The 27,688-nt window shown below is 36.4% G+C and overlaps 5 protein-coding genes across 9 annotated transcripts in view; all 5 read left to right on the top strand.

Annotated features, from left to right (window-relative positions):
- Positions 1–333: 333 nt before the first annotated feature.
- On the top strand, positions 334–5,918 carry LOC102601497 (eukaryotic translation initiation factor 3 subunit H). Of its 2 annotated transcripts, none has more exons than XM_006349829.2 (12): positions 334–408; positions 487–566; positions 2,030–2,146; positions 2,262–2,365; positions 2,828–2,894; positions 3,363–3,496; positions 3,580–3,628; positions 4,071–4,142; positions 4,236–4,337; positions 4,432–4,499; positions 4,788–4,940; positions 5,649–5,918. In XM_006349829.2, the coding sequence occupies exons 1-12, from the start codon at positions 399–401 to the stop codon at positions 5,704–5,706; spliced, it is 1,014 nt and encodes a 337-aa protein (XP_006349891.1). In that variant the 5' UTR covers positions 334–398; the 3' UTR covers positions 5,707–5,918. The 2 variants fall into 2 exon arrangements, with proteins under 2 accessions (XP_006349891.1, XP_006349890.1); XM_006349828.2 differs by having other exon boundaries at positions 484–566.
- A 1,569-nt stretch (positions 5,919–7,487) lies between these two features.
- On the top strand, positions 7,488–14,729 carry LOC102600921 (uncharacterized WD repeat-containing protein C2A9.03-like). Of its 2 annotated transcripts, none has more exons than XM_006349826.2 (10): positions 7,488–7,624; positions 9,355–9,498; positions 10,731–10,898; positions 11,000–11,086; positions 12,186–12,320; positions 12,708–12,818; positions 13,171–13,262; positions 13,336–13,441; positions 13,684–13,770; positions 14,002–14,729. In XM_006349826.2, the coding sequence occupies exons 2-10, from the start codon at positions 9,376–9,378 to the stop codon at positions 14,413–14,415; spliced, it is 1,323 nt and encodes a 440-aa protein (XP_006349888.1). In that variant the 5' UTR covers positions 7,488–7,624; positions 9,355–9,375; the 3' UTR covers positions 14,416–14,729. The 2 variants fall into 2 exon arrangements, with proteins under 2 accessions (XP_006349888.1, XP_015165263.1); XM_015309777.1 differs by lacking the exon at positions 7,488–7,624 and adding an exon at positions 7,735–7,914.
- A 657-nt stretch (positions 14,730–15,386) lies between these two features.
- On the top strand, positions 15,387–20,870 carry LOC102600584 (DEAD-box ATP-dependent RNA helicase 42). The gene is made up of 2 exons (XM_006349825.2): positions 15,387–19,442; positions 20,524–20,870. The coding sequence occupies exon 1, from the start codon at positions 15,581–15,583 to the stop codon at positions 18,926–18,928; it is 3,348 nt and encodes a 1,115-aa protein (XP_006349887.1). The 5' UTR covers positions 15,387–15,580; the 3' UTR covers positions 18,929–19,442; positions 20,524–20,870.
- A 902-nt stretch (positions 20,871–21,772) lies between these two features.
- On the top strand, positions 21,773–25,935 carry LOC102600257 (15-cis-zeta-carotene isomerase, chloroplastic). 2 transcript variants are annotated; one of them, XM_015309776.1, is made up of 4 exons: positions 21,773–22,330; positions 23,960–24,106; positions 24,235–24,444; positions 25,415–25,935. In XM_015309776.1, the coding sequence occupies exons 1-4, from the start codon at positions 21,911–21,913 to the stop codon at positions 25,736–25,738; spliced, it is 1,101 nt and encodes a 366-aa protein (XP_015165262.1). In that variant the 5' UTR covers positions 21,773–21,910; the 3' UTR covers positions 25,739–25,935. The 2 variants fall into 2 exon arrangements, with proteins under 2 accessions (XP_015165262.1, XP_006349886.1); XM_006349824.2 differs by having other exon boundaries at positions 21,776–22,330; positions 25,403–25,935.
- A 1,519-nt stretch (positions 25,936–27,454) lies between these two features.
- Positions 27,455–27,688, top strand: part of LOC107061044 (CRIB domain-containing protein RIC4-like) — a 2,224-nt gene continuing 1,990 nt past the window's right edge. For both annotated transcript variants that reach the window (XM_015309742.1, XM_015309741.1), the window contains exon 1: positions 27,455–27,644. Coding sequence is in view for 1 of the 2 variants with exons in the window: in XM_015309741.1 (XP_015165227.1) it covers positions 27,506–27,644 (139 nt within the window). In the remaining variant the exon portion in view is untranslated. The remainder of the gene's footprint in view (positions 27,645–27,688) is intronic.

Raw genomic sequence — 27,688 nt, 5'->3', positions numbered from 1 at the left:
CCAATAAAAGAAGGGAAAATTGTATAAAATAACAAACTATTAATTCAAATTAAATACTATAACCACAGTTTCATTTAATTATAATCCATAGCAAACACTTGTCATTCGCCCCTCTCCCCAGAAATCTCACTCGCCACACTCCCCAGAAATCTCGCTCGCCACTCTCTCTAATCTCGCTCGCCACTCTCTCTCACCTCTCTCACTTTTATACAAACACAAATGTATAAATTGTGTTTGTGTAGCTAAACAGTTATCGGTTTGGGTTCGATTTTGAAAGCGGCTATCAGGCCCAATATATGTGAGTCCCAATAGTTCGGCCCATATATAAAAATCCCCCCCTCTTCAGCCTTTCAGCACAGTGATTTCTTTCCCTGCAGAGAGAACTTTCCGATTCAATCATGGCGAACGGTATGTAAATTCTCTTTACTTTGAGTATTTGTACAGAATCATTATTGGTAATTGATCTTTCATTGCTTGTTGCAGCAGTACCGAGATCATTTTTGCAAGTTGCAGCTAAAGAAGAAGAAGCTGCACCGCCGCTGCGAGTCGTTCAGATTGAAGGACTGGTACACTTTCTCTTTACAACTAAATCATTTAGTTTATAGTCGAATTACGATGATATAGTATATGCCCGTTCTCTCCCTGATTGCACTTGTTAGGAGGAGGACATTGTGCATGAGGAAAGCAGTTATAAGTAAAATTTAGCTACATATCGAAAATATAGGCCTTTTTAATTGTTTGTCTAAGCTAAAAGTAGAATCTTTAATTGAGCTGAGTGAGTTGAGTTGGTATTGGATAAAGTCATGCATGTGTACAGTTATGTAATGATAAACTTGTGAGACTTGATGCTTGTAATTTGGTTTGTTCTTCACCTTCTCTGATTTGGCTGAGTAAACGGAGTATAGGAACTTATCTTACAAGTTACTATAAGCTATTTATTTAAGTTTCTTATTGCAAAAAACACTTAGACTACTTGCGGATTTCGCGAAGAAGAAAATACATTGGAAGTATGTAATTCATATAGGCGATACCAACTAGTTGGGATAAGGGTTAGTTCTTGTTGTTAAGATTATATTACCTACTAGTGTTTGTTCACTTTTACACTAGTTGGGATTGATTCAGCTTAATAGTCAAATTGTCAAGTATTGGAATGAAACAAGTCCAAATGGAGCGGGTGTAGTGGACCTGAACTGGTTTCGGATTGAGGCACTCTTTTAATTGTTGTTGCTTATTTCACACAGCGATTGTTGTAACACTGAGTAATTTTCTGATTTGGACCAACTTCCCATCTTCTCATTTTGGATGGGGGCATTGCCATCTTTCCCTTTGATCTAAATTTAATATTAATTAGTTCTTTCATAAACAAAAAGTTAATATTAGTCAATCCCTTTAATCTAGGATTCAATGTGGTTTTTGACTTAACTGAATTGAACTCAATTAATTTATTCCATAACAAATTTCATTGACCGGCTTCTAGGAGGTAAAGAACTATAATATGTTGGTACAAAGTAATTAATTGTGTGATTGAAGCAATTCAAAGAAGTAATGGCTATGAGATGACCCTAGCCTATGATGGATGAAGGCCTTTCATTTTGGCTCTGTAGGGCTACCCTATGGTATGGGCTTGGGCCTGGTTAGGCTCTTCTTGTAGGAGACCCATCCTTTTAGTTAAGAAAACCCTGTAAGAAACATATTAGCTAATATATTCTATTAGGTCTCTTATATAGATGGCGACTTATATGAGTTTGAAGGAATGTATATTTAATCTTTAATATACTCCCTTATCCTAAATGATTGTCAGCTTTGAAGTAAATGATTTCCCACGATGTATTGGAATGTGTCTTTTTTTTCCGTTAATGTACACCCTCATCCTAAATGATTGCCTATGATGTGTTGTATCAACAATTTTAAAAGATAGCAGATGGTCCTAGAAAGATAGACGTGAAAAAAAACTATTGTATTTTAATGGTATATAAGTATGTGTATAGACGTACATGCATAATTTCTTGAGGTAAATTCTGTGCAACAGGTCATTCTGAAGATAATAAAGCATTGCAAGGAGTTTTCCCCAGCTTTGGTCACTGGGCAACTTCTTGGGTTGGATGTCGGAAGTGTTCTTGAAGTCACAAACTGTTTTCCATTTCCGGTATGTTGAATTCTAGCATTTCTTGCTTATTATTTATCCAAAAAATTGTTGTTTCAAGATTGCTGTTTCAGATTCATAAATGAGTAGACGTCTTCTTAAAATATTTTTTTTTCAGGTTCGTGAAGAGGATGAGGAGATCGAGGCTGAGGGCGCTAATTATCAGCTTGAAATGATGAGATGCCTAAGGGAGGTTAATGTTGACAACAACACCGTTGGTTGGTACGCTTACTTTCCTGTTTGACTACATCAGAGACAATTATGTATTTGCTGTACGTAAAAAGTGTTGAACCTGTGGTCCGTGTGGACTGGAACATTGGTTTTGTGATTTGTGTTTGGCATTTTGTTTGTGTTGATCAGTTTCTATGTGTTGGGGATTTGTGGTCTATGTGTACTGTGTTGATAAAAAAATGTTGCTGGATTGATTATTTTTTTGGACTGTTGTGATGACTGATTGCAGTTAGTTTTTTGAGTTAAGTTGGCATTTGTTAAAGTGAGCAGTTCTTCCTTTCTTTTTCTGGATTATGATGACTGACTGATGACTGATTCGTGTTAGACATTTTGACATTTCTTTTTCTGGTTTTGTTAAACTCGGATCATATTGCCACTTCTGTCCTTGGAAATTGTAATATGGGTATTGGTAATGTGCTGAACTATGAACTTTTTGTTGGTATTATATTACAGGTATCAATCAACTTTATTTGGTTCTTTTCAAACTGTTGAATTGATAGAGACCTTCATGAATTACCAGGTATATTCTTCATTTATGATTCTGTCCATCTCCATCTCTCATCTTTGGATTGTGAAATCGGTTGTATTGGTAATAGAGTTACACTTGTTTTGGTTCACGTGCTAATAACCTGCACCCAAGAAGTGCAACACAGATTATTTTATCTCTTTAGGAGCTTGAGCTAAATTATTCACTGTCAAAATCAACTCCTACAGTTTGACCGGAACATCCATGGAATGATTTCAAACTGAAGGACATTGTGTTTTAATTTCTTCCGGCTTGTTTGTCTTGTATTTGCTCTGTCCAACAAGATAAATTTTATTATCATTGATGATTTCATGAACGGAACACTCAATTCTGTAAAAATTACTTCTCTTGAAGAATTTTCTTATGTTCTTGCTTGATCAGTTGCTATTTGATTGTCTCAGACTCAGTTGTTTTTGTGAATAATCTATTTTACTTGAACCCGATGGCTTCTTGTGACTGCAGGAGAATATTAAACGTTGTGTTTGCATTATTTATGATCCTTCAAGATCCAACCAAGGTGTCTTAGCATTGAAGGCCTTAAAGCTTTCTGATTCTTTCATGGAACTCTATAGGAGTAATAACTTTACTGGAGAGAAGTATGTGCATTCTCCTTTCCCCCAAGGATAATTCTTTTGGACATAACAAACTTATTCTATTGCTGATGTTGGTTTATTTATAGGTTGAGAGAAAAGAACCTTTCATGGGTCGACATCTTCGAAGAGATACCAGTATGCTTTCTTATCCACATTACTTTTCTCTCACTTTCATTATCATGTGCAGCTGTAGTCTTTGTATGAGTAAATTTTTTCAGCAATGCAACTTATTGATTGCCATTCTGCGCTTGTATTAGTTCGAAAATCAGTTGCTTGAGATGTATTTCTTATTATTTCCCCCTTTTGCCCAGCGAAGGCATTCTTGACTTCTTTTGTTGGAGTACTGTTTTAATGTTAAACTCAATATCTGATGTGTATTTCTTCTTCACACTCTTTGATAAGATAAGTTTAAGATTCTTTGACTAATACCATTAAGGGGTATTACTATCTTGTTTTAGTCAGTCAACATGGTAACTTCAGATAAGTTATGTTCATAGTTTCTAGAGAGAGAAAAGTTGTACAAAGAAAGCTTGCTTCATTTTCTCTCACATTTTAATTTTGCCATTCTTTTGTACAGATTAAGGTTTCAAACTCGGCTCTCATAAGTGCCTTTATGACTGAACTTGAACCTGATACACCTGTAACTCAGGTATCTTTGTATTTTTTTGGAGGGAGAATTCTCAAATGATCAGATATAGCCTGAAAAACTAACTGAATGATTTTCTTTTCCCCTGTGTATCAGTGTGACTATGAGCGCCTACAATTGTCAACCAATCCATATTTGGAAAGGAATGTTGAATTTTTGATTGAGTGTATGGATGACTTGTCAATGGAGCAGCAAAAGGTTAGTCCTTCTCTTCATGGGTCAATCTTTCCCTTTCTGGGGAGTGTGTCATATGCTTGGATGTTCAGTTGCTAACATTACCTCCTGTTTGCAGTTCCAATTTTACTATCGGAACCTTTCCCGTCAACAAGCTCAGCAGCAAGCTTGGCTTCAAAAGAGGAGGTATTCTTCTTTTTTTTTTTTTGGAGACATTTTCAAGTGCTTGATCACCTAGACGTAATAGTCGATATGATAAGCTTACATGATTTATTTATTTATTTGGTGGTGGGGAGGAGGAATCCATTACCAGTTGTGACAGCTTGATAGTTGAGTATGCTAATTAGAAGTTTCAGGGTTGGGATGTCTTGGCTATGGTGTGGATGATGTATACCTGGTGAAATCTGCATTTATTTGTTTATTTTCAAGAGGTCCTTTCCCATTGATATTTGTTCCGGATTTTTTTCTCTGCAGGTCTGACAACATGGCACGTAAAGCTGCTGGAGAAGAGCCACTGCCGGAGGAGGATCCTTCTAATCCTGCCTTTAAGCCAATCCCAGAACCCTCACGATTGGACAGCTTTCTCATAACTAATCAAATAGCGAACTACTGCAACCAGATTAACGGGTGAGTTACAGTCTAAAGTGATGACCATTGTTCACATGCATGTTTGCAAACATTGCATATAGGAATTGTTCAACTGAGGAAACTCAGCCACTCCTGAACATAGTCAAAATTCAACCTGCCCAGTCTTTGGAAACTGTCTCTAACATTCTGATTACAAAAAGATTTGAAATGCTTCTACTACTCTTGACTAATATCTTAACTTTTTACCCTGAGCCCTTTTGCGTTTCTATTTGATTTCAGTTGTTTTAGCTTTCCTTGAGACATACTTTTAACCTTAATTCTATACATGGTCTCGTAAGGAACTTGACTTGTTAGGTGGGGCAAGTATTTATTTGGAGTTTTGATAGTAGCTGAAAAAAAGTCATGATGAATCGGTAATGCACACTCAAGGGTGTGATCAAGCAGTCAATGAAGTAGAGGAGATTTTTTTAGGTGATTAAGTTAGCCCATTGCTTGTGCTAGTGAGAGGTATCCGTTTCCAGCATTCGTTGAGATAGTCGAGGTGCAAGCAAGTACTTTTCTTGTGTTGGTTTGTTCAGGTTTATGTCATCTTCCTTGTTCAACGTGTTTTGGCAAAATGTCACTTGGTTTTATCACTCTCCTCGTGTTTATTCCCGACTTCTGTTCTCTAGGAAAGTATCCCGCCTGCATGAGTAGTACATGATCTCTTCATTTTTCGAGCTAAACTCGTTTATGTATTGCTTGCAGTGTTGCTGGACAGAGCTTCAGTAGACTATATCTGATGAAGGCTCTTCAAGAGAACTGAAGAAATCTATGGAGTAATAGACCAATTTTGTATTTTTCCATTTTGTGTCAGTTTTTTAAACGCTTTTTAAGTTTATATATGAAAAGAATGAATTCTTGTGTATGCAAGTGACGGGAGGCCTATGCTTCCTCGTTAACAACGACATATTCAGTGTAATTTTACAAATGATGTTTGAAGAGGATGGTGTATACGCACCTTATCTTGTGAAGGTAGAGAGATGCTTCCTCGTTTGTCTAAAATATATGATTAAAAATGTGGCCAAAAATATATGATTAAAATATTTTTCAAATCCCTTTTGTTGCTTCTTTCATGTCCAAGTGATTTAATATTTTATATATGCGTTAAGTTATATAAAAGCAATAAATAAACCTTTATTTCAAACATAAATAGTATACGTGCAATTTTTTTATATTAACTATGTACTTGATAAATTGATTTAATTGTTCCACCAAAGTAGCTTTGCCCATGTTCGTAGGACTCTTTACGCGTAGCTTTAAAAAAATATTAAAGAGATTATCAAGATTTTTTTCCATATTTGTCAACAATTAGGAATCATTTAGTAACGTGTATAAGAATGGTATCGAATATAACAGACTAGTAATAAATAGTAATTGAATAATAGTGTAATCCAATATTATTAACGTTACTTTGTTTGGACGCCTATTACATATCCTTTCATAACATATCGTATCGGTGTTCGTTTATAATATACTAGCGGATGATAAACTAAGATTACTAATTAAAGAATAAACAAAGATAAAATGAGAAAAAAAATACTACTCCCTCCGTCCCATTTTATATGATGTACTTTGATTTGACACAAACTTTAAGAAAAATGGAAAGACTTTTAAAACTTGTGGTCCAAAATGAATGATAGAAATTTGTGTGGTTGTAAATCATTTCATTAAGGGTAAAAAAGACATTTTATAGGCAAATTGTTACTTAAAATAGAAATGTGTCATTCTTTTTGGGACTGACTAAAAAGGAAAGTAAGTCATATAAATTGGGACAGAGGGAGTAGAAATAAGGAACTTTCTACTAGATGCAATGTTCTCAACACTGAACAGGTAAAGAAAGATTCAGTAAATAGACAAAGAGGATCAGAATAGACTATAACATGTTCCACATTTTTTTAACAGCAAAACTGAGCCAGTTCCTTTTTCTTTTTCCCTGAGGTAGCTTTTCTAGTTGGTGATGATCAAAGAACAGATCACATAAACAATGTTATGAAATAAGCCTGGATTATTGTCATTAGGATTGCAGTTGTCACTCACGAAATATTAGATTCACTTTATTGGCCATAGTGCATCAATTTTGTCAACAAAGTAGGTCAAAGAAAANNNNTGTGGTCCAAAATGAATGATAGAAATTTGTGTGGTTGTAAATCATTTCATTAAGGGTAAAAAAGACATTTTATAGGCAAATTGTTACTTAAAATAGAAATGTGTCATTCTTTTTGGGACTGACTAAAAAGGAAAGTAAGTCATATAAATTGGGACAGAGGGAGTATAAGATAAGACGTTACGTAATAATAGAAAATAAATCTAATATTATTAACGTTACTTTGTTTGGGTGATTATTACAAGATTATTAATTAAAGAATAAACAAAGATAAAATGAGAAAAAAATACTACGTATGAGATAAGGGCTTTCGCTATTACGTAACGAGTTTTTAAGTATTGAAAAATAGGAGGTGAGGGTCCCTTAATCTTGAAATTTGGGCGCGTGGGTCTGTCTATACATCCTTAAATACTTAACAATCTTTCACAATCATACCAAAGGGATGGCATAAAGCTTCTTTGGCCGACATGACATGATTTTATAGAGCATAGGTCGCTATCATACAAACTACATATAATACATTGGGAAACAAGACCTAACTGGTTCTTTTTCTGTGCCAGAGAAGGTGAATTCTGAGGTACTTTTCTTAGAACTCTCTATTTTTTGCTGTTTTTGTGTTTATGTAGACTTTATATGGAACCCCAGATTGTATTCTTGAGTTATTGAGGGGTGGGGTTGTGGGTTTATTTGGATTGTTGCTGAATTTGCACAAAAAATGTCATCTTTTTTCCCTTGATTTTATAGAGAGCATAGATCCTAACATACAAACTGCATGTAGTACATTGGAAATGAAGGAAAAAGATCAGTTTTTTCTTGTTTTTAAATCATCTGGGAGACCTAACTGGTTCTTTCTCTGACCTAGAGAAGGTAAATTCTCAGAAACTGTTCTTGGAACTCTCTTTTTTTGCTGTTTTTGTGTTTATGTAGTCTTTATATGGAACCCCAGATTCTATTCTTGGGATTTTGAGGTGTGTGGAGGGTGGGGTGTGGGGTTAGGGGGATTGGAAGAGTCTAAATGGTGCCTGGTTTTCTGGGTTTATTTGGATTGTTGCTGAATTTGCATAAAACTGTCATTTTTTTCCCTTGATTTTATAGAGCCTATACAAACTGCATATAATACATTGGAAAAGAAGAAAAAAAGATCAGTTTTTTCTTGCTTTTTAATCATCTGGGAGACCTAAGGTGAATTCTCAGTTACTGTTCTTGGAACTCTCTATTTTTGCTGTTTTTGTGTTTTAGTCTTTATATGAAACCCCAGATTCTTGTTCTTGGGTTTTTGGGGTGTGTGTTTGGGGGTGGGGGGATTGGAAGAGTCTAAATGGTGTCTGGTTTTGTTAAGTTTATTGGATTTTTGCTGAATTTGCAGAAAAATGTCATCCTTTTTTGCTTGATTTTATAGAGCATAGATTGTTAGCATACAAACTCTATATAATACATTGGAAAAGAAGAAAAAAGTTCAGTTTTTCTTGCATTTTGATCATCTAGTAGACCTAACTGGTTCTTTCTTAACCCAGAGAAGGTAAATTCTCAACTACTGTTCTTAGAACTCTCTGTTTTTGCTGTTTTTGTGTTTATGTAGTCTTTAAATGGAACCCCAGATTCACAGAATTGAATTTTTTCTTGTTGGGTTTTTGTTATGTGTGTGGTTGGGGGTAATGGGAAGAGAAAAGATCATTCTTTCTTGCTTTTCAATTATGTTGGGTTATTTTTAAGAGAGAGCTGCTGGTTCTTTCTCTGAACCAGAGAATTTAAATTCTCAGGTTCAGTTCTTAGAATTCTTTTCTTTTTACTATTTTTTGTGTTTATTAATCTTCAAAGGCAACCCCAGATTCATAGAATTCACTTTCTTCTTGATGGGTTTTTGGTGTGTGTGTGTGTTGTGGTGGTGGTGGGAAGGGTTGTTAGGAAGAGTCTACATGATGTCCTGATTTTATGGGTTTATTGGATTTAGGTGAATTTGCATAAAAATGTCGATCTTTTTTTAGTGTGTTTGGTTTGGGGTTGGGGGGTGGAAGAGTAACAGTTCCTGGTTTTGTGTGCTTATTGGATTTTAGCTGAATTTTCAGAAAAATGTCATCTCTTTTCTTTGCTTTGTTGCTTTTTGTTGTTTTTTTAAAGTAATTTCCAAGTTAACCAACAGTTTTGGTTCTCCTACTTACTTCCCCTAGAAATATGTTAATGTTAACATATTTGTGTTTGTTTTTCTGCTCCGTTTTTGCCTTGTTCTAATTTGTACCTTTCAGTTTTGTTTCTCTATATCTGGGAATACAATGTTTTTAGTTTTGTTGAACTTTTTCTTGAACTTAGGGTTGAAGGGTGTGGGAAAGCATGTCTTACCAAAGGGCTGAGAGATTGGGTTACATGAGTCTTGATGAAGAGATGGCAGATACGATAGATGAATTTGAAGAGGTATTCTACAACGAGGACACAAACCTTGATGACTTTGAGATGGTCAGTACATATACGCTTTGACTTATTCTTACTCTCTGGTGGCTTATGTTGAGTTTGGCTTTGAGACTGTTGAATTTAGTGATCACCTCAACAAAAGGGTGAACTCGTGTATCTGTTTATATTAGGTTTGAATCTAAGTTGCTTGGACTCGGGTGCGGGTGTCTCGATACGGGTGCGTATCTAGAGGTCGGATCCTTCATGATCTAGTTTTTAAGATTCAGGGATATGGATCCATGTATGGATATGGGTGTAGGAATTCGCCTAAAAATAATTATTAAAATATCTAAAATAGAGCTATAAAACCTAAATTATGAGATATTATGTGGAGAACTTGAGGAGAATCATGGAAGGAAATTAAACGAAAAGGAGTGACAGAGAAATTTTTATATAAAAGGTTTTCCATTTTCTTCAATTTCACCTTTGCTTTTGTATTGATTATAGGAATCATTAAAATTGTCCAGACTTCCCCCATCGATTTTGGTCAAAGTACCCAAAATACGTTGACCAAATTGGACACGGATCCCACACCCACACCCATGCCGTGTTGACACGGGTGCGGCACCAAAAGTGAAGAGTCCGAGCAGCTTAGGTTTGAATCATGCCCCCTTAGATCAGGCCTGACCAGTTTTTCTTTGGTTCAAATGTGTGGAAATTCCTTTGATAATGCGTGTCAGCGAGAAATGAATCTAGGGCCTTTATCTGATTTGAATTTTGATGCCATGTTAAATAGCGACCACTTCATCTAAACTTTGATCTGTTGCAGCAGCCAGTGATAACATGCTTGTTTTGGTGCGAACATTATGTTGAAAAAATATAATTTTCCAGTTAGTTTAGCAATAATTATTTTGATGTATACTAGATTCTGCATTCTGGATTTTGTTTATTTGTGTTGTTACTTTTTGAAGCAAAACATGCATCTCTTAAAGATGTTCTTCATTTGAAAAATCTATTGGTATACAGCTGCGCGGTGAATACTAATTGCTTTTATTGAATTCGATGATAGTCATGTTACTCTTTTTTCTTTTAGACCTCATTTCTCCTATTTGTTTGATGGAATAATGACACAACCTGTTTTTCTCAGTACTGAGATGAGTTTTTTGTATTTCATTCTGTATTTTGAATTATTGAAACTACACATCAAGTGAATGCATGAATATGTGATTACTTTGGTCAGTTGGTGTCAGATATCCAATGGTGTATTCACTTCTTTTTTTTTTTGGAATATCGGTTAGGTAACAGAAGGGACAGATACATCCGCTGCACAAGCAAGGAAAGGCAAAGATATACAAGGTATCCCATGGGAGAGATTGAATATAACGAGGCAAAGCTACAGATTGACAAGGCTCGAACAATACAGGAATTATGAGAACATACCTTTGTCAGGAGATGCTGTAGATAAGGTCTGTAGCTTCATTATTTTTTTCTTTAAGGATTTTAATTCAGTATTTCCAAAGTATAGTTATAAACTCTGTGGTTCTTCTATGTTATATTGCTTTGTCAGGAATGCAAACAGGTGAAGAAAGGTGGCAACTTCTATGATTTCTTTTACAATACAAGATTAGTGAAGCCTACCATACTTCATTTTCAGGTATGCATTTATTTTGTAGATTATACAAATAGTGTGAGTCCAGTTGTGATTTTCCACCAATTAATGAACCCTTTCGTATCACCTCCGGTTTCGGAGAAGGACTAAATGGATCATGAAGTTGTCAATCAATTAATTAGAGAGAAAGTTGGAGCTGCTATTTCATGCAGCTGGGTTAACTTTTACCTGTGTTGCTTGGACTCTTTAAAAATGTTGTTGGGTGTGTGTTAGATCCTCCAAAAGTAGTGCATTTTTTGAGGATCAGACATGGGTGCAACAATATTCTTGGAGAGGTAACGTAACATAGATTTCTACATATGCTTTCTTGAGCTTACCCCATGTTTCAGCCATTCTTGTTTACTTGCTTCTGCTAGATGCAATTTCTCCGCTGTGGGACGTTGAATGATGCGAGATTTACCCAAGAACTGCAAAATCCTCCCTGATGTATCTCTCCACCCTATGTTGTCCTCATCTTCTGGAATAAAGACCAAGGATTTCCTGTCTCCTAACCAATCCTCATTCCTCACGAAATGCCATAATTATTAAATTCTGCTCCTGAGAAAGCTAGCCCCTTTCTATTTATAAAAACCGGGTCTGTTAACATTTTCACTAATATCTAACAATTCGAAGGACTTCCTCATCAACAGTATAATGAATAACTTACTGTCTTTGTATTCTTCAAATTCCAGCAAGTATACTATCATCCTAAAAATAGGAGCATACTCTATTACTTTCATCAATTTTAGCATTACAAGCATTCAATATGACAAGAGAACTTGAGTAAGCATGCATAAAAACATGCCTAGGATATCAGGGAAGTCTCCTCAATTAGGGATTGGTCAAAGATAAAGGAAATGGAACGGGTTTCTGAATTCTGATTGCGCCAAGACAAGAAATTACTGCCGGAGGTTCTCCATCCCATGTGTGATGCTTTTGGGTTAACTTCTTAACTGCAGTTACTGATAAAAAAGGAATCTGTTAACTACTTATTTCTTCGGAAAATTTTGGATTATTCTATGGTGTTTGCTTCGTAAATAATGTTTTTTTTTTCATTTGCTGAAAGGATAATTTTAATGATCTCTTTATGCCATTTGTTTTGCAGCTAAGGAACTTGGTTTGGGCTACTTCAAAACATGATGTGTATCTTATATCGAACTACTCACTTATGCACTGGTCATCCATTTCCAACAACTTAACTGAAGTCCTTGATTTCTCTGGACATATAGCACCGTCAGAGGTAATCCAGAATGCACTTAGTGACCTTCCTTTTGTATTTTAGTTTTTAGGGTACCTGTAGTTCTTCTTCTTCTTCATGCTGGTGTCATGTTTCCATGAAGAGGACTCTTACTCTTATGTGTATGTATCTTATGAATTCTTTTTTCTGTTAACATTGCGGTGGGATTTGAAAGAGTACCCATCTATCCCTCTTGAGTTTGGGTCTTCAAGATGTTTTGTTTTTGTCTTTTTACCCCTCCCTCAGGGTTGGAGGTGGAGGGTGCTTACCATCCGAGCACCCCTCTTGTCAAGATGTTTTCTTTGATTCCAATTAGATGTCAATATTATGTGTTGTTTCTTCACTTGTTGATTATGTCTAACCTGCTCTTTTTGTTACTTTGGCCTCTAGAAACATGCAGGAAGTTTGTTAGAAGGTCTAACACAAACACAGATCAGCACAATGGCAGTGAAGAATCGCTTTGTTGTCGCAGGGGGCTTCCAAGGGGAACTCGTTTGTAAGGTTAGTAGGGTTTGTTTTGAGTTTCATAAAGAAGATATAATAAAATTAGTTTCCGGAGAAAATTCATGAAATTAAAGAGAGGAGGTGGAAGTCCCAGGTCTTTGGTCTGTTTCGACAATAATCAAAGTGTATGCATAGATGGATTATGTTAGAGATAGGTCATGTTAACTTCTTGGCAAGCATATTCAAGTTTTTTCTGCTGTTGTTCATGAGCATTTTATTTTTAATAATTTCCTATCTATTGATAGCTCAAGACTAGCAAGACTTGGTTAATTAAATTTGAATGAAATTGAATCTTTATACCGCATGCGCCTTTTGTCATCCTTACTTAACTTAGCTTCATATAATGCAGTGTTTGGACAAGCCAGGTATCAGCTTCTGTGCAAGGACCACTTATGAGGATAATGCTATTACAAATGCTGTCGAGATATATGATAGCTTGAGGTAGTATGAATATAATATGAGTTGTTGGACTAGTTCGAAATTCAACTGTATAAACGTCTCAATTGTTTTGCAGCGGTGGGCTTCATTTTATGGCTGCTAATAATGATTGTGGTGTGAGAGAGTATGACATGGAGAAATTTCAGCTTATGAACTACTTCCGGTTCCCTTGGCCAGTGAACGTTAGTTTCTTATCTATCTTTTACTGCTTTTTTTATTCTTTCATTTCCCATTTATTTCTTGTGGCCGGGAAGGCGGGGTGTTGTAATTGACATCCCATCATAGGCCTAGTGAACACACTTTTTTCTTAGTAAATAATTCGGATTGTTTGTGAATTAGAAGATGTTTGAGATGCATCTGTCTTTAAGTGCTATTCGAAGATGGAACCTCTCATGCGTTCATAATTTCATTGTTATTTATGCAGCATACTTCAATGAGCCCAGATAGCAAGATTCTTACTGTTGTTGGAGATGATCTCACTGGCTTACTTGTTGATTCTCAAAATGGAAAGGTATTAAATCGTTACCTTCAAAATCAGATGTAATGAAAAGTTTCTCATCGTGTGGTTGCCTCGTATATGTTGGTCATTTCTTTACTGCATTTTTGTGAGGTTATTGTAGGCAAGAATCTATGAATCAATTGCAATGAATTTCACTTCTATTTGTTTCTTACATTTTTCATGTGAGTCCTCCATTTTCTGATCCGATAAATCTGTTCTAATCGAGGGTCTTTACTGTATCAGACGGTTGGCTCGATTGTTGGTCATCTAGACTTCTCTTTCGCGTCTGCCTGGCACCCTGATGGCCGTACCTTTGCAACTGGGAATCAAGACAAAACCTGCCGAATTTGGGACATGAGAAACCTGTCATCACCTACAGCAGTGCTGAAAGGAAACATGGGTGCTGTCCGATCTATTCGTTACTCATCAGATGGGCGGTTGTTGGTAGTAGCTGAACCTGCAGATTTTGTCCACATTTACAATGCTGAAGGAGAGTACAAGAAACGTCAAGAAATTGACATGTTTGGCGAGATATCTGGTGTATCTCTGAGTCCAGAAGATGAATCTCTTTATATCGGAATCTGGGATCGAACATATGCAAGCTTGCTCCAATACAACCGAAGGCGTTCTTCCGTATATGTTGATTTGTTCACATAAACCTACTGATGGTTTGTTTCTTCACCGCGGGACGGTGTACCGGAGAAAATAGGTTTCCTCATAGGTGATGAGATGAAATCATGTTGAACTTAGAAACTTGGCTCAGTTTTTGGTCCTTAGTATACCATGTACAGTGTCCTTAAGAAAAAAGCCTTATATACAGAGCCTTATTTCTAGTATAGTCAGACTTCTCTATAAACAGTCGTCCTCTATTACAACATTTCGGTTTTGGTACCGACTTTTCATGTTACATGTTATATTTTATGTTTTCTATAACAACATTTCGCTATAGCAACAAAAAAAGATCTTGATAAGCGATTGTGTTATAGAGAGATTTGAATATACAACATTTATTCTTGATTTGTGCTTCTACATATTGGTAAAAAAATAAGAAATTACAAGAGTAATACTACAAGTACTTGTATGGATAAATGAGATAACGCCGAACAACCTATTAGCCTTCTACCTGTTCTCTATAACCTTGGTAAGCTGAAGTTACGGCATGTCCTGTTTAATTACATCTCTCCAATATTTCTCCGATCTACCTCTATCCCCTCCTCGAATCATCCATACTCAACATCTCACACATCCGCACTGGGACATCCGTGCATCTCCTTTTCACATTCTTGAATCATCTTAATCTCACATTCCGCATCTTGTCCTCCACTAAGGTCACTCTTAGCTTGTCTCAGATATCTTCACTTGTGATCTATTTCATCTAGTAAAGTCCATACGTCCATCTCAAACCTTACCCCTATCGTGATGGAGATTTATTTTTTGAAAAAATATATTATAAAATATAAATTAAATCAATTAAGTTGGTTTTTCATCTATAAATTACTATCAATTTCATCATTAGTTTTAAAAAAATTAATTATTTTTTCTAATAACTAAATTTAAATTTTATCATTAATAAAAATCAAAAAAGAAATTTTGGATTTGGTTTTGAATTTATATTTTTGCACTCCATATCTAACTCCACTCGACTTATAAAGTAGTCGGAGAAAAATAAATTTAGGGTTTGGAAACCAGCTTCAAATAATTGGTGATTTCGCCGGAGATAATTGGGGATTTTGCCGGAATAAGCAGTGTACCGGCGGTTACCTGATTCCGGTTTCTTCCGGTGAGGTGTATTGCTTTGGCCTTCCTTGTTCCGACTATCAAAATGGAAGAGTTGAAGCACAAGTCGAAGAGAGAGGACGAGTCGAAGAAGCGCCACCGTGATAAGGAGGATCGAGATCGTGAAAAGAAGGACAGAGACCATCACCATCGTGATAAGAAGGATCGAGAGAGAGAGAAAAGCAGTCGCTATGAAAGGGAGAAAAGTGCTGATAGAGATAGGGCAAAGCACAAGGATAGGCACAGTAGAGGAGATAAGGAGCGTGAAAAGAGCAGCAAGGTTCGTGATGATGATGAAAGACCTAGAGATAAAGTTAAAGAGCGAGAAAAGGATAAGGAAGATCGTGAAGAAAGAGAGAGGGAGAAAGAGAGGGAAAGGGAGAAGGAGAGGGAACGTGAGAGGAAAAGAGATAGAGAGAGGAGAGAAAGGGAGAAGGAGAAGGAGAGGAATCGCGAAAAGGATAGACACCGGGAAGTATATGAAAAGGGGAGTGATGATGAAGTTGATGCGAAGGATCGTGAAAGGAAGAGGCGAAAGAGGGATAATGATGATCATCATAAGGAGAGGGATCGTGAAAGGAGTAGCAGACCAAACAACAGGCTAAGGGAAGAGAGCACTGATGAAGTATCAGCTGAAAAGGATCAGAAGAGTCGAGAAGAGGATCTAGCTGAGGAGCAAAGGAAATTAGATGACGAGATGGAGAAGCGAAGGAGGAGAGTTCAGGAATGGCAAGAGCTAAAAAGAAAAAAAGAGGAGTCTGAGAGGGAGACACTTGGGGTTGATGCAGGTGCTGAAGAACCTAAGCTGGGCAAGACTTGGACATTGGATGGTGAGTCTGATGATGAAGATGCTGAGGGGAAAACTGGCATGGATATTGATATGGATGATAGTGGCAAGGTCATGGACGACGAAATTGGAGCTGACAAGGTGGTTAGTTCTAGCATTGGATCTGATTCCCCTGTTATTCAGAATGGCGGTGATGGTTTAGTTGACGATGATGAGATTGACCCGTTGGATGCTTTTATGAACGATATGGTTTTGCCTGAAGTTGAGAAGCTTAACAAATCCGTAGTCAACAGTTTGGATGGTGAAAATTCCAGTTTGAAAGAGAAAAACGGTCTGAGGAAGGAAGAAAAGCCTAAGATGAGCATGAAGAAAACCATGGGAAGAATTATCCCTGGTGAAGATTCGGATTCAGATTATGGGAACGTTGAGAATGATGAAGATCCTTTGGAGGAAGAAGATGATGAAGAATTTATGAAACGGGTGAAGAAAACCAAGGCTGAGAAACTATCATTAGTGGATCATTCGAAGATTGAATATCCTCCTTTCAGAAAGAACTTCTACATAGAAGTTAAGGAGATTTCAAGAATCAGTGCTGAAGAGGTTTCTACTTACAGGAAACAACTGGAATTGAAGATCCATGGCAAGGATGTTCCGAAACCAATCAAAACATGGCATCAGACTGGACTGTCCTCCAAGATGCTAGACACTATTAAGAAGCTGAATTATGAGAAGCCCATGTCTATTCAAGCTCAGGCTCTGCCAGTAATTATGAGTGGCCGAGATTGTATTGGGATTGCTAAGACAGGTTCTGGTAAAACTCTGGCATTTGTATTACCAATGCTGAGACATATTAAGGACCAGCCTCCTCTGATGTCTGGAGATGGTCCTATTGGGCTAATAATGGCCCCTACTAGAGAGCTTGTACAGCAAATTCATAGTGATATTAAGAAGTTTGCGAGAGTGATGGGTCTCACCTGTGTACCTGTGTATGGAGGTTCTGGTGTTGCTCAACAAATTAGTGAATTGAAACGAGGAGCCGAAATTGTTGTGTGCACTCCAGGTCGGATGATTGATATACTCTGTACAAGTGGTGGGAAGATTACAAATCTGCGAAGAGTCACGTATTTGGTCATGGATGAAGCTGATCGGATGTTTGATATGGGATTTGAACCTCAGATCACAAGAATTGTCCAAAACACTCGGCCAGACCGTCAAACAGTCCTGTTCTCTGCAACTTTTCCTCGTCAGGTTGAAATACTAGCTCGTAAAGTGTTGAACAAGCCTGTTGAAATACAGGTAGGTGGTAGGAGTGTTGTGAACAAGGATATAACACAATTGGTTGAGGTGAGGCCAGAAAGTGATAGATTCCTTCGGCTTCTTGAGTTACTTGGTGAATGGTATGAAAAAGGTAAAATTTTGATATTTGTTCACACACAGGAGAAATGTGATGCTTTATTTAGAGATATGATCAAGCATGGTTATCCCTGTCTCTCCCTTCATGGGGCAAAAGATCAGACTGATCGTGAGTCCACCATATCCGACTTTAAAAGTAATGTATGTAATTTGTTGATTGCTACCAGTATAGCAGCCAGGGGCTTAGATGTCAAGGAGCTTGAACTGGTAATCAATTATGATGTTCCGAACCATTATGAGGACTATGTTCATCGTGTTGGGCGGACTGGTCGAGCTGGTAAGAAAGGTTGTGCCATCACATTCATATCCGAAGATGATGCAAGATATGCACCTGATCTTCTAAAAGCTTTACAATTGTCGGAGCAAGTTGTTCCAGATGACCTGAAAGCTCTTGCTGATGGTTTCATGGCAAAGGTTAATCAGGGACTTGAGCAAGCACATGGGACTGGTTATGGTGGTAGTGGTTTTAAATTTAATGAAGAAGAGGATGAAGTGAGAAGAGCAGCCAAAAAAGCACAGGCAAAGGAATATGGATTTGAGGAAGATAAATCAGATTCAGAGGATGAAGATGAAGGAATTAGAAAAGCAGGTGGTGACCTCTCTCAGCAGGCTGCCCTTGCTCAGGCTGCTGCTCTTGTTGCTGCTTCCAAAGCGAGTATGGCTTCAGCAGCAGCTCCAGTTTCAGCTGGTCAGCTTCTTCCCAATGGTGGATTACCTGTTGCATTGCCTGGTGTACTTGGTATTAATATACCAGGTGCAACAGCAGTTGCTGCTGGAAATGGACTATCAATTGGCTCTAATGATGTGACAGCCAGAGCAACAGCATTGGCAGCTGCCTTGAACTTGCAGCATAACTTGGCAAAGATTCAGGCCGATGCAATGCCTGAACATTATGAAGCAGAATTAGAGATAAATGATTTTCCTCAAAATGCTCGTTGGAAGGTTACACACAAGGAGACGTTGGGTCCTATTTCTGAATGGACAGGAGCTGCCATCACCACTCGAGGACAGTATGTTCCACCTGGCAAGGTACCAGGGTTTGGGGAAAGGAAGCTGTACTTGTTCATTGAAGGCCCTACGGAGCAATCTGTCAAGAGAGCAAAAGCAGAATTAAAACGTGTATTGGAGGACATTACCATGCAAGCATCATCACTTCCTGGTTCGGCGCAACCGGGCAGATACTCAGTTGTATAAGAATGAATGCCGTTGTCATTTGATGTTTCATTTTTGTCTATTATCTTTTCTGGGCAAATTATTTCCTAAATTTTGTTACTCAATTTGGAGATGACTTACTTTGTAATGATATAAACAGGTTTAACTAGATACATGATTCTCAGTGATCAGCCATGGTTAGTTCCTCTCCTATATTATTTTATAAATCCTGTTATCTGTATTACTTGATTCCTTTACTGATAGTACCATCAAAGCTGGTATTTGAATTGAAACTGACACAGGGAGATGACATAGAGTTGTCCAGGAAGAAGCATGGTATTCAGTCACCCCGACTAATATCTTGTTAAGAAAGAAAAACCTGTGGTAACTTTTATAACACAATTACTTGATTTTCTATTTACTCGTGTTATAGAGTAGCAGAATTGCTTGAATTTCTATGCATGAGGAATCATCATATGCACAAGGTTGATGACGATTTTCATGATGGCACTGCTCCATATACCTAATGGACTGTGAGACGACTACTAGAGCAAAGGTATATTGACTAGATTCAGTGTTGTCTTTCCATCTTCTTTGTGGATTTGGTAGTAAATGAAAACAGGTACTGGCTTTGTAAAGTTTAAAATGTTAAACCTTCTGCTTGTAGATTCTTAGCAACACTAAAAAAAAAGAGGAAAGAAAATGCGAAATGCCCTTCTTCTTTTTTTTGAATGAAGAGAGGGAGAGAGAAAAAAAATGGGAAAGTGCGTTTGCCGTAGATATTGTCATTCCCTTGGCTCTTTGTCTTGTCCAACGGATTATAAGCTTTGGTTTACTTTCTATAAAGAGACTGGAAGTTATCTCAATGCATCAATAAGATTTTTTTGTTAAGAGTACCCACTCCTGAAGACAATATACATCAAAAAGATACTTTTACCTTAGGCCTGTTACCGAGAACGAGATGTTTAGAGTGGTAAGATCTTGTAAAAGGAAAAGCATGTACTGTTTCATTTGCTTAGTTGGTTAAACTGAATTTACGTGCTGCTAGCACGTGCCCAAACAACATTCCAATGTTCTTAATTTTCCCTTGTTTTAGAGTCTACTATTTATGTACTTCTATTTTTGTTTGAGGTTGAACAGAATGTGTCTTTCTGACTTTTTCTGTTGTTCTCATCTTCATATCCAAGCAATGGAAGAGAATGGTCACAAGAACAACTTTTGTTGGACCAGGTTTTCCGAGAAACCTCCCAAGTTTGAGTGATATATCCATCCAACAGTTTTATGTTAGATGGTACATCCTAGTGTATAAATTTGATGTTAGGTATTATTATTCTCTTGCTGTGAATCCAGGTAAAAGTCAGTGTAATTTGGTCGGGTCTCCTCTGCTGGAAAGGTCGTATGAGGTTAAGATGTGCTTTCAATGCTTGTTACTCTCCTTGTTCACTTAATTGCTCGTGATTCATTTCTCTCGGATGGTATGCAGGAATATAGACTCAAGTGACGAATAGTCCTGAAAATTTGTTTCAATGAAATTTTCTTTGTTTAGTATTTGTGGACAGAGGAGAAAGGGATCATTTCTTGTGTTACTTTATGTGCATAGTGATCTCTATGAATCTCATCAGAATTTTCTGATGCAGGTTTCGACAGTGATGTAGAAACACCTAATGGAGTATTGAAGCAACTCTTGGAATTTACCATTCATTTATCCAATATGTTGTGTTTTACTTTCCAGTCTAATGGTAAGATCGTATCACATGATGTGTGCGTTATAGGAGCGCCCACCACCTCAGGTTTGAAACTTGCCGCAAACAAAGCCATGGTTTTCTAGTGAGGAAGAGGGTAGACGGGGTGAATCAATTATTCTTCAAGTTTTGAACTGGTCTCCATTAGCCCTCTGAGATTTCTCAGTTATTGAAAAGGACACAACAATCGTGTACCTTTTCAATCAACGTTTTATAAACATCAAATTCCATGTGCTTTGAGCTATATATATAGACATTAATGTTTTGTGTGATCCATTTATGGTATTGCTTGTAAATTGAATCTAGATGTGTGAAGATGTACAATGTGTTTTATATTGCTATTTAGTATAGCAAGAATTGAATGTTGGAAAAGGGTTAGATACGTTAATGCATTTTACTTGCTATCCACAACCTAGTTGATTTGACTCAAGTTTCAAATCACTTGTACGTGGTTTAGTGATTAATGAAATGAAATAGGTCGAGATAATGATAAATGTTAGTGACGACAAAAAAAGTATGGAATAATTTTCTTCTATTTATTCGAAATTGTTGGCATAGTAACGACTACCCAAACAAGGGTGGATGCTTTTTTATATTGGATATTTGCATCAAATCAATTTTACTTACTGAAGCTAGGTGTTTTAATGTAATTAGAATAGGTACGTTGAATGTATCCATACATATCATACATTTATTTATTTGACGTGAACATTTGATACGAGTAAATTTTTAAATATTTATCTTACTTGCGTGTATATATATGATTAGGTAGACATGTTTTTGCCGACCCAAACAAAGAAAAAACACTAAAAATAGCTACAAGTAGTGTTGTCATTTGCCCACTTCCCTCCACTAGGCACTAGCTATCCAAAATACCCACCAAAGAGCACAACTCCTTTAAGATTCCTTTCTCCCCTTTGCTTCATAACTTGTTTGGTCACATTTTTGTAAAAATAAATAAATAAATGTTTTTGAATAATAACATAAATTATTTCTTTAAAAGATGAAAAGAATAATTTCCGTTAAGAGTACTTTTAATATTTGAAAAATACTTGCAACAAAAAGATTTCTCAATATAATTTTACGAGCTCAGTTGATTTGCTATTTAAATTTTCACCTTACTTGTGTAATTCAACTTTCCACCTCGGAATCCCCTCTCCCATTTACTCTACACCCAATTTTTATTTATTTGTTGGAAAAAAACTAAGAACTTGGCCAAAACAAGTTATAAATACCAAAACTTCACACACACACGCACTAGAGCTCACATAATCTTGTAAAAATGGCAACTTCAATTTTCCTCTCACACCCTTTTTCTCCTTTATTATCAAAACAACACCATAAAATTCCAAGTCCCAAACAAACCATAGCCATAGCATATCACTCCACCAACAAACCCACCACCAAGACTCCATTTTTACCATTTCCCACTTCCTTTTTTCCATTTCCCTCAAACCCCAGAAAGGAATTTTGGCCAATTTCAGTGGGAAGAGCACAAACAGATGAAAAAGATGAAATCTTGGTGGTGGGTGAAGATTCTGCTGAATTTGAGTTATCCAAACAAAAGATTTCATCTTGGGTTTATTTTACTGGGATTCTTGGTGTTGTGCTTTATGTTCTTAATGTTGTTTGGATTGACAATTCTACTGGATTTGGAAAATCATTCATTGATTCTGTTTCTAGTATTTCAGATAGCCCTGAGGTGGGTATTTTTGCTTAATTGCTTTATCTGTTCTGTTTGTATTTAGTTTTTTATGAATTGGGTTTTGAGATATTGCCTTTGATTGTGTTCTTTACTTGGTTATACTAGGTGTATAAATTGTTAGAACAGAAAAAAAATGATATCTTTTCGGAAAGGTATAACACATAAATATGTCATTTAACTTGGCATATCTATGCCCTCTAACTTTGGGCGTGCACACGTTGATGGTTAAACTTGTATAAAGTTAAACAAGTAGACACATGTGTTCTATGTCTATATTAAGAATAGAAGAGAATTATTACTTACTTGGGGGTTCCATTATTCTATTTTATGTTTCTTAACTTAATTGGATAGTGATTATAAATTTTTGTAGTTTTCTGGAAGGGGGCGGAGTTCCCACTTCTTCCTAGCTCATTTGCACTCCTTGTAGCAATTCTGCCAAAGCTTAGTTATTTTTCATATGCATATTTTCTTATAGTAGTGTTCCAGCACACCTTTACTATTTTACCGGTTACTTATATCCTCTTACCGATATAGGTATTAGGTAATTCTATCCACCAAGCGTTAGGCAAATAGGAAGAGATCATCAAACTCTTCTTTGTTTATGGCCGCTGTCGGGATTTAAATCCTGGTCTTCATTCTAGTCTCAGTGACCGCTAGCTCACACCTTTGCGCGACATCATCCACTGATTGTTGTGTTATAAATTTGTTTTGACAATGAAATGTGGCTTAAGACTTTTAGGTTCTGCTAACTAGGCTTTAGCATATAATTGAGCCGAGGGTCTATTGGAAACAACCTCCCTACCACGCAAAGGTAGGGGTAAGGTTTGTGTACATCGTACCCTCTCCAGACCCTATGTTGTTGTTGTTGTTGTAGACTAGCATATAAATTAAAGGTGGCAACACCAGTCATCCTGGGCCTCTGTATTTTAAAAATCAGGAATTAGTTTAATTTATCAGCACAGTTAGGGATTGAGCTTGTAGGATCAAGCTTTTAAGCTTTATGGAGATGAGAAAAAGATAGATAAAATCTTTATCTGCAAACTTTCATTCATAATAATTCGTTAAATTCTTTTATTGATTTCAATATTGTTATTTTCTTCTTTGTTTGTTTGTCACTTGGTGTTAGTCTTGTGCAGTTACTTTAAATAATACAAACGAAATTAAGACTTTTACAAGGGGAAGCTTTTGTTAGTATAGTTTTATCAAAGAACACTATGAGATACCAATTGATAGTCAAACAAGAACCAACGAAGGAGGGTCGATTTGAAGTTGTTAACCAACAAGGTTGCTTATGCTTGGGCACATGTAGAATAACATTATGTCTTCGCCTTGCAATGAAGACTATATAGCCTTGATAATGCTCGGAAAGTATTTATTTGTTCTGGTTCATTCTGTCACTCTTCTTGGCTTGATAATAGGCAAGAGACGCATTAAATTCTCGATGAATCATATTGGCCAACATAAAGTTGCCTTGATTTCTTTTCTGTTGTTTCTTTCTTTGTATACATACTTAGTTACTTCGCGTCCACTTTGGCTTTCTTGGTAACCAGCATACACTATAAATTTTTTTATTTTGCATACATAAATTTCTGTTTGCTGAGAGTTTATCCAAATGTTTCTATGCAGATTGTAATGCTTTCCCTTACCTTGATTTTCGCTATAGTCCACAGTGGTCTTGCTAGTCTTAGAGACAAAGGTGAGGAACTCATTGGAGAGCGTGCTTTTCGTGTATTGTTTGCTGGGGTATCTCTGCCATTGGCTGTCAGCACGATTGTGAGTTTCTAGTCTGCCATGCAGAAACTGAGGATTTAGTATTTTATTTTTTTTGGTAACTTTTATAATTTTACGGTGCAATGCTTGATAGATGGAAATTAACGAAAGGTTCTTATGATGATTTATAGGTGTATTTCATTAACCACCGATACGATGGAGTGCAGTTATGGCAATTAAACAGCATTGCTGGGATTCATGAACTAATTTGGATTTCTAACTTTATTTCCTTCTTCTTCCTATACCCGTCGACATTCAATTTACTAGAGGTAGCAGCTGTTGACAAGCCCAAGATGCATCTGTGGGAAACTGGGATTATGAGGATTACCAGGCATCCACAGGTAAATGCTCAACTTTCACTAAAATGTAACCTACCGTTGTAGAAGATACCAACTGAATGATTTCATAATGTGCCTTGTCCCGAAACACCAATGCCTACTTTTAGTTTCAAATCTCTTTCCAAATTAAATTTCAACTGTGGATTCAAACCACTTCACTTTGTACCTCGTATTATGTTTTAATTTTCCAGGATATGACACTGGGGAGGGTAGGATGTACGTACGCAGACCTTACTCCTACCTTTGTGGGGTAGAGAGATTGTTTCCGATATACTAAAGGAGGAGATGAGAAGAGGAGACTAGCCCCCTTCCTCTTGCACATAAAAGAACGACAACACTCAGCTATCTCATACCCTTCTACCCTAATACTTGACCTTCATACCCTCCTATCTAGGTCATGTCTTCAGTAAGCTGAAGATTAGACCCCCGGTTCTTCTATTTTCCAGGATATGACCCAAGTACTATGACAGAGGAGGTTTAGAGTCATGATTTCTGTAGGGTTCAGGCCTTCTTCTTTTTTTTAGGTTTTTCGTGTATTTCAGTCTGATATTTTAAATTATATTTCACTTTTGATTCTTAGAATCAAGAATTGGCTCTATAGGTCAATGGTTTTCTTTGAAGGAGTTAAATAAGGCATGTCACAAAGAATAATATCACAAAAAATGACGGGCAGAGGTTGCTGCAGAACGAGTCTGTACATGAAAGGAGGTGAAGGTTATTGTAATCCCAGTTCTGCTAATACATAAAAGGAAAGAAACCTACCAAATTGATGAAGCTGTTCTGTAATTGAGGATTTAGTAAAGAGGAATCATCTCGTGTCCTGAAAATCGAGAAAATAAGTGTCTTTGTGCATATATGTTACACGACAGTCCAGTATTTTTTCTTTTATTTGCTGTCTCATTACTTGGTATAAGTTATTCCGTCTTTGATAGCTAATTGAAGCCTCCATTCCTTATGTTAGCTGGTTGGGCAGGTTATATGGTGCTTAGCTCACACGCTGTGGATTGGGAATTCAGTTGCAGTGGCAGCCTCAGTAGGTTTGATAGGACATCATCTGTTTGGTGCCTGGAATGGGGACCGGAGGTTAGCCATACGATATGGTGAGGCTTTTGAAGTCGTGAAGAACAGAACGAGTATCATTCCATTTGCAGCTATTCTTGATGGTCGTCAAAAGTTGCCTGAAGATTATTACAAGGAATTTATCAGATTGCCATATTTATCGATAACAGCATTGACATTAGGTGCTTACTTCCTCCACCCCATTATGCAAGCTGCCAGTTATCGGCTACACTGGTAGTACCACTGATGTTACATAACTCGTTTCCATATAAGAAATCGCGATCACGAGTTGTATATTTTTTTTCCCAATATATATAGGTTACTGTTGTCTATTTAACTACTGTTGGAACACAAAGAAAGAAAGAAGCGTAATAGAAAGGATTCTGTTTAATGTGTTTGAAAGTAAAGTTCCAACTTTTGTTTCCCTTCAAATTCTATATGGTGTAAATCATGATATATGTCCTTGTTATTCCAATTTACATATATGTGAAGGGGTACACTCATATGGTATCAGAGTTATCAAGTTTGAGTTATGTTAATGAATTATTATTTTTTGTAGGACACGATTTATCTCTGTAGATGAACCTGCCTGGTGTAAATTTGGATTACTCCATTTAGCGGCTTCAAGTACCAAATAATTAACTAACGGCAATAGTTTTCATAAACTTATTATGTCTGAAGAAATGATTCATCAAAATAATGAGTTATCGTTAATATCGACACATCTAAAATCGTCAAATACTCAAAAGCTCCTCGAATTAATTCATCTAGTGAACTTCAGATATCGAATGATTAAAAAAATGATGCAAATAACAATAATTTTATGGTTAGACAAGGCCTACCTAAAAGGAGCAAGTCAGCTTGGACCAAATCCAAAAATGAAAAAAGAGAATTTTATTTTTATTTTTTTATAAAATAAACACTCTATTCCACTTCTGGTGTTGAGGAAATATCAAATAAAAGTACACCAAATTCTTTTGACTTTTTTTTACTTTTTGTGAGAATGAAGAATTACATGTGGCCAACTTGAATGATATTTTATATATAAATTCCCTTTGGATTTACTCTTCCTCATGCAATGTGATTGGAAGAGTAGGGAATGAGTAGGTTCACTTGGGATTTTAAAACTAAAAAGGAAAGATTGTAGAAGTATCCTTTAGAATGACTTGACATGCTCCACTTAAACCAATATGAAGAAATTTCCCACCCGATGTTCGATACTAGTGTTAAGTTTCATCAAATTTAAATTCATATCAAAAAGTTTTATATTAAAAAATAAAACGCTTCTCAATAAGACAACTCCACATCCAAGACTCAAACTCAGAATTCTGATTTTCAAACATAAATAAGTAGTAAAATTCTATTGATACATATACTTCTAATACTTTCTATAGGAACCTTTTTAATGTGGCATACATACATCAGTCACTTAAAAAGAACATACAAGTACATATATGTCACCACCAGAAATTTATGGTGCTACTCTATTATTCTTAATCAAAAATATCAGAATCGTGTTTTTGGTATAAAATCGTTTTTGATAAGCAACACTTTATCCTACGAAGTGAAGATCGGAGCCCAAAATAAATACCGAAAAATAATACGACTATGTATAAACTATGTAAACCCACCCCCCTTCACACACAAAGACTTCATGGGGATGGAGGATTTGGTTAGTGTGCTTTGTTTATTTCATAAAAATTGGCCAATATTGGGGCTGAGTTGCACAGTTTAACCAACTATATATCCACTTTATTAAGTTTCTAACCCACTCCATCATTTGAATAATATTCTCTTTTTTGCTTTCTAATTTAATGCCACATTGCCACCAACCTACTTTAATATTGGGTATGTCTTACATCTCTATAACTAAAATCATTCTAACTTCTTATTTAAGCCAATTGCTTAACACATCTCATTATTATTATAACTCTCTTTCTATTTATATATATATCTTCTCAATATTTGTGATTTATATGCTATAATAATTCACTATTGATTTCATATGCTAATGGGAAGAAATATGAAGGAAAAATCAGTAGAGAAGTTTTTCATTTTGCCATTCTTTGTAGGGTGTAGTTCTGAGTCAAGTGTTAGAGTGACCAACCAACTTGTGGAAACAAAGAATTCAACGCAAATAACAAGTATGGCTTTCTCCCCTTTTATATCTCAACCCCCCCCCCCCCCA

This window comes from Solanum tuberosum, unplaced genomic scaffold, assembly GCF_000226075.1.
Source record: "Solanum tuberosum cultivar DM 1-3 516 R44 unplaced genomic scaffold, SolTub_3.0 scf00114, whole genome shotgun sequence".
Taxonomy (NCBI): domain Eukaryota; kingdom Viridiplantae; phylum Streptophyta; class Magnoliopsida; order Solanales; family Solanaceae; genus Solanum; species Solanum tuberosum.
The sequence above is the reverse complement of the archived record's forward strand: the minus strand, read 5'-3'. Positions and strand labels throughout refer to the sequence as shown.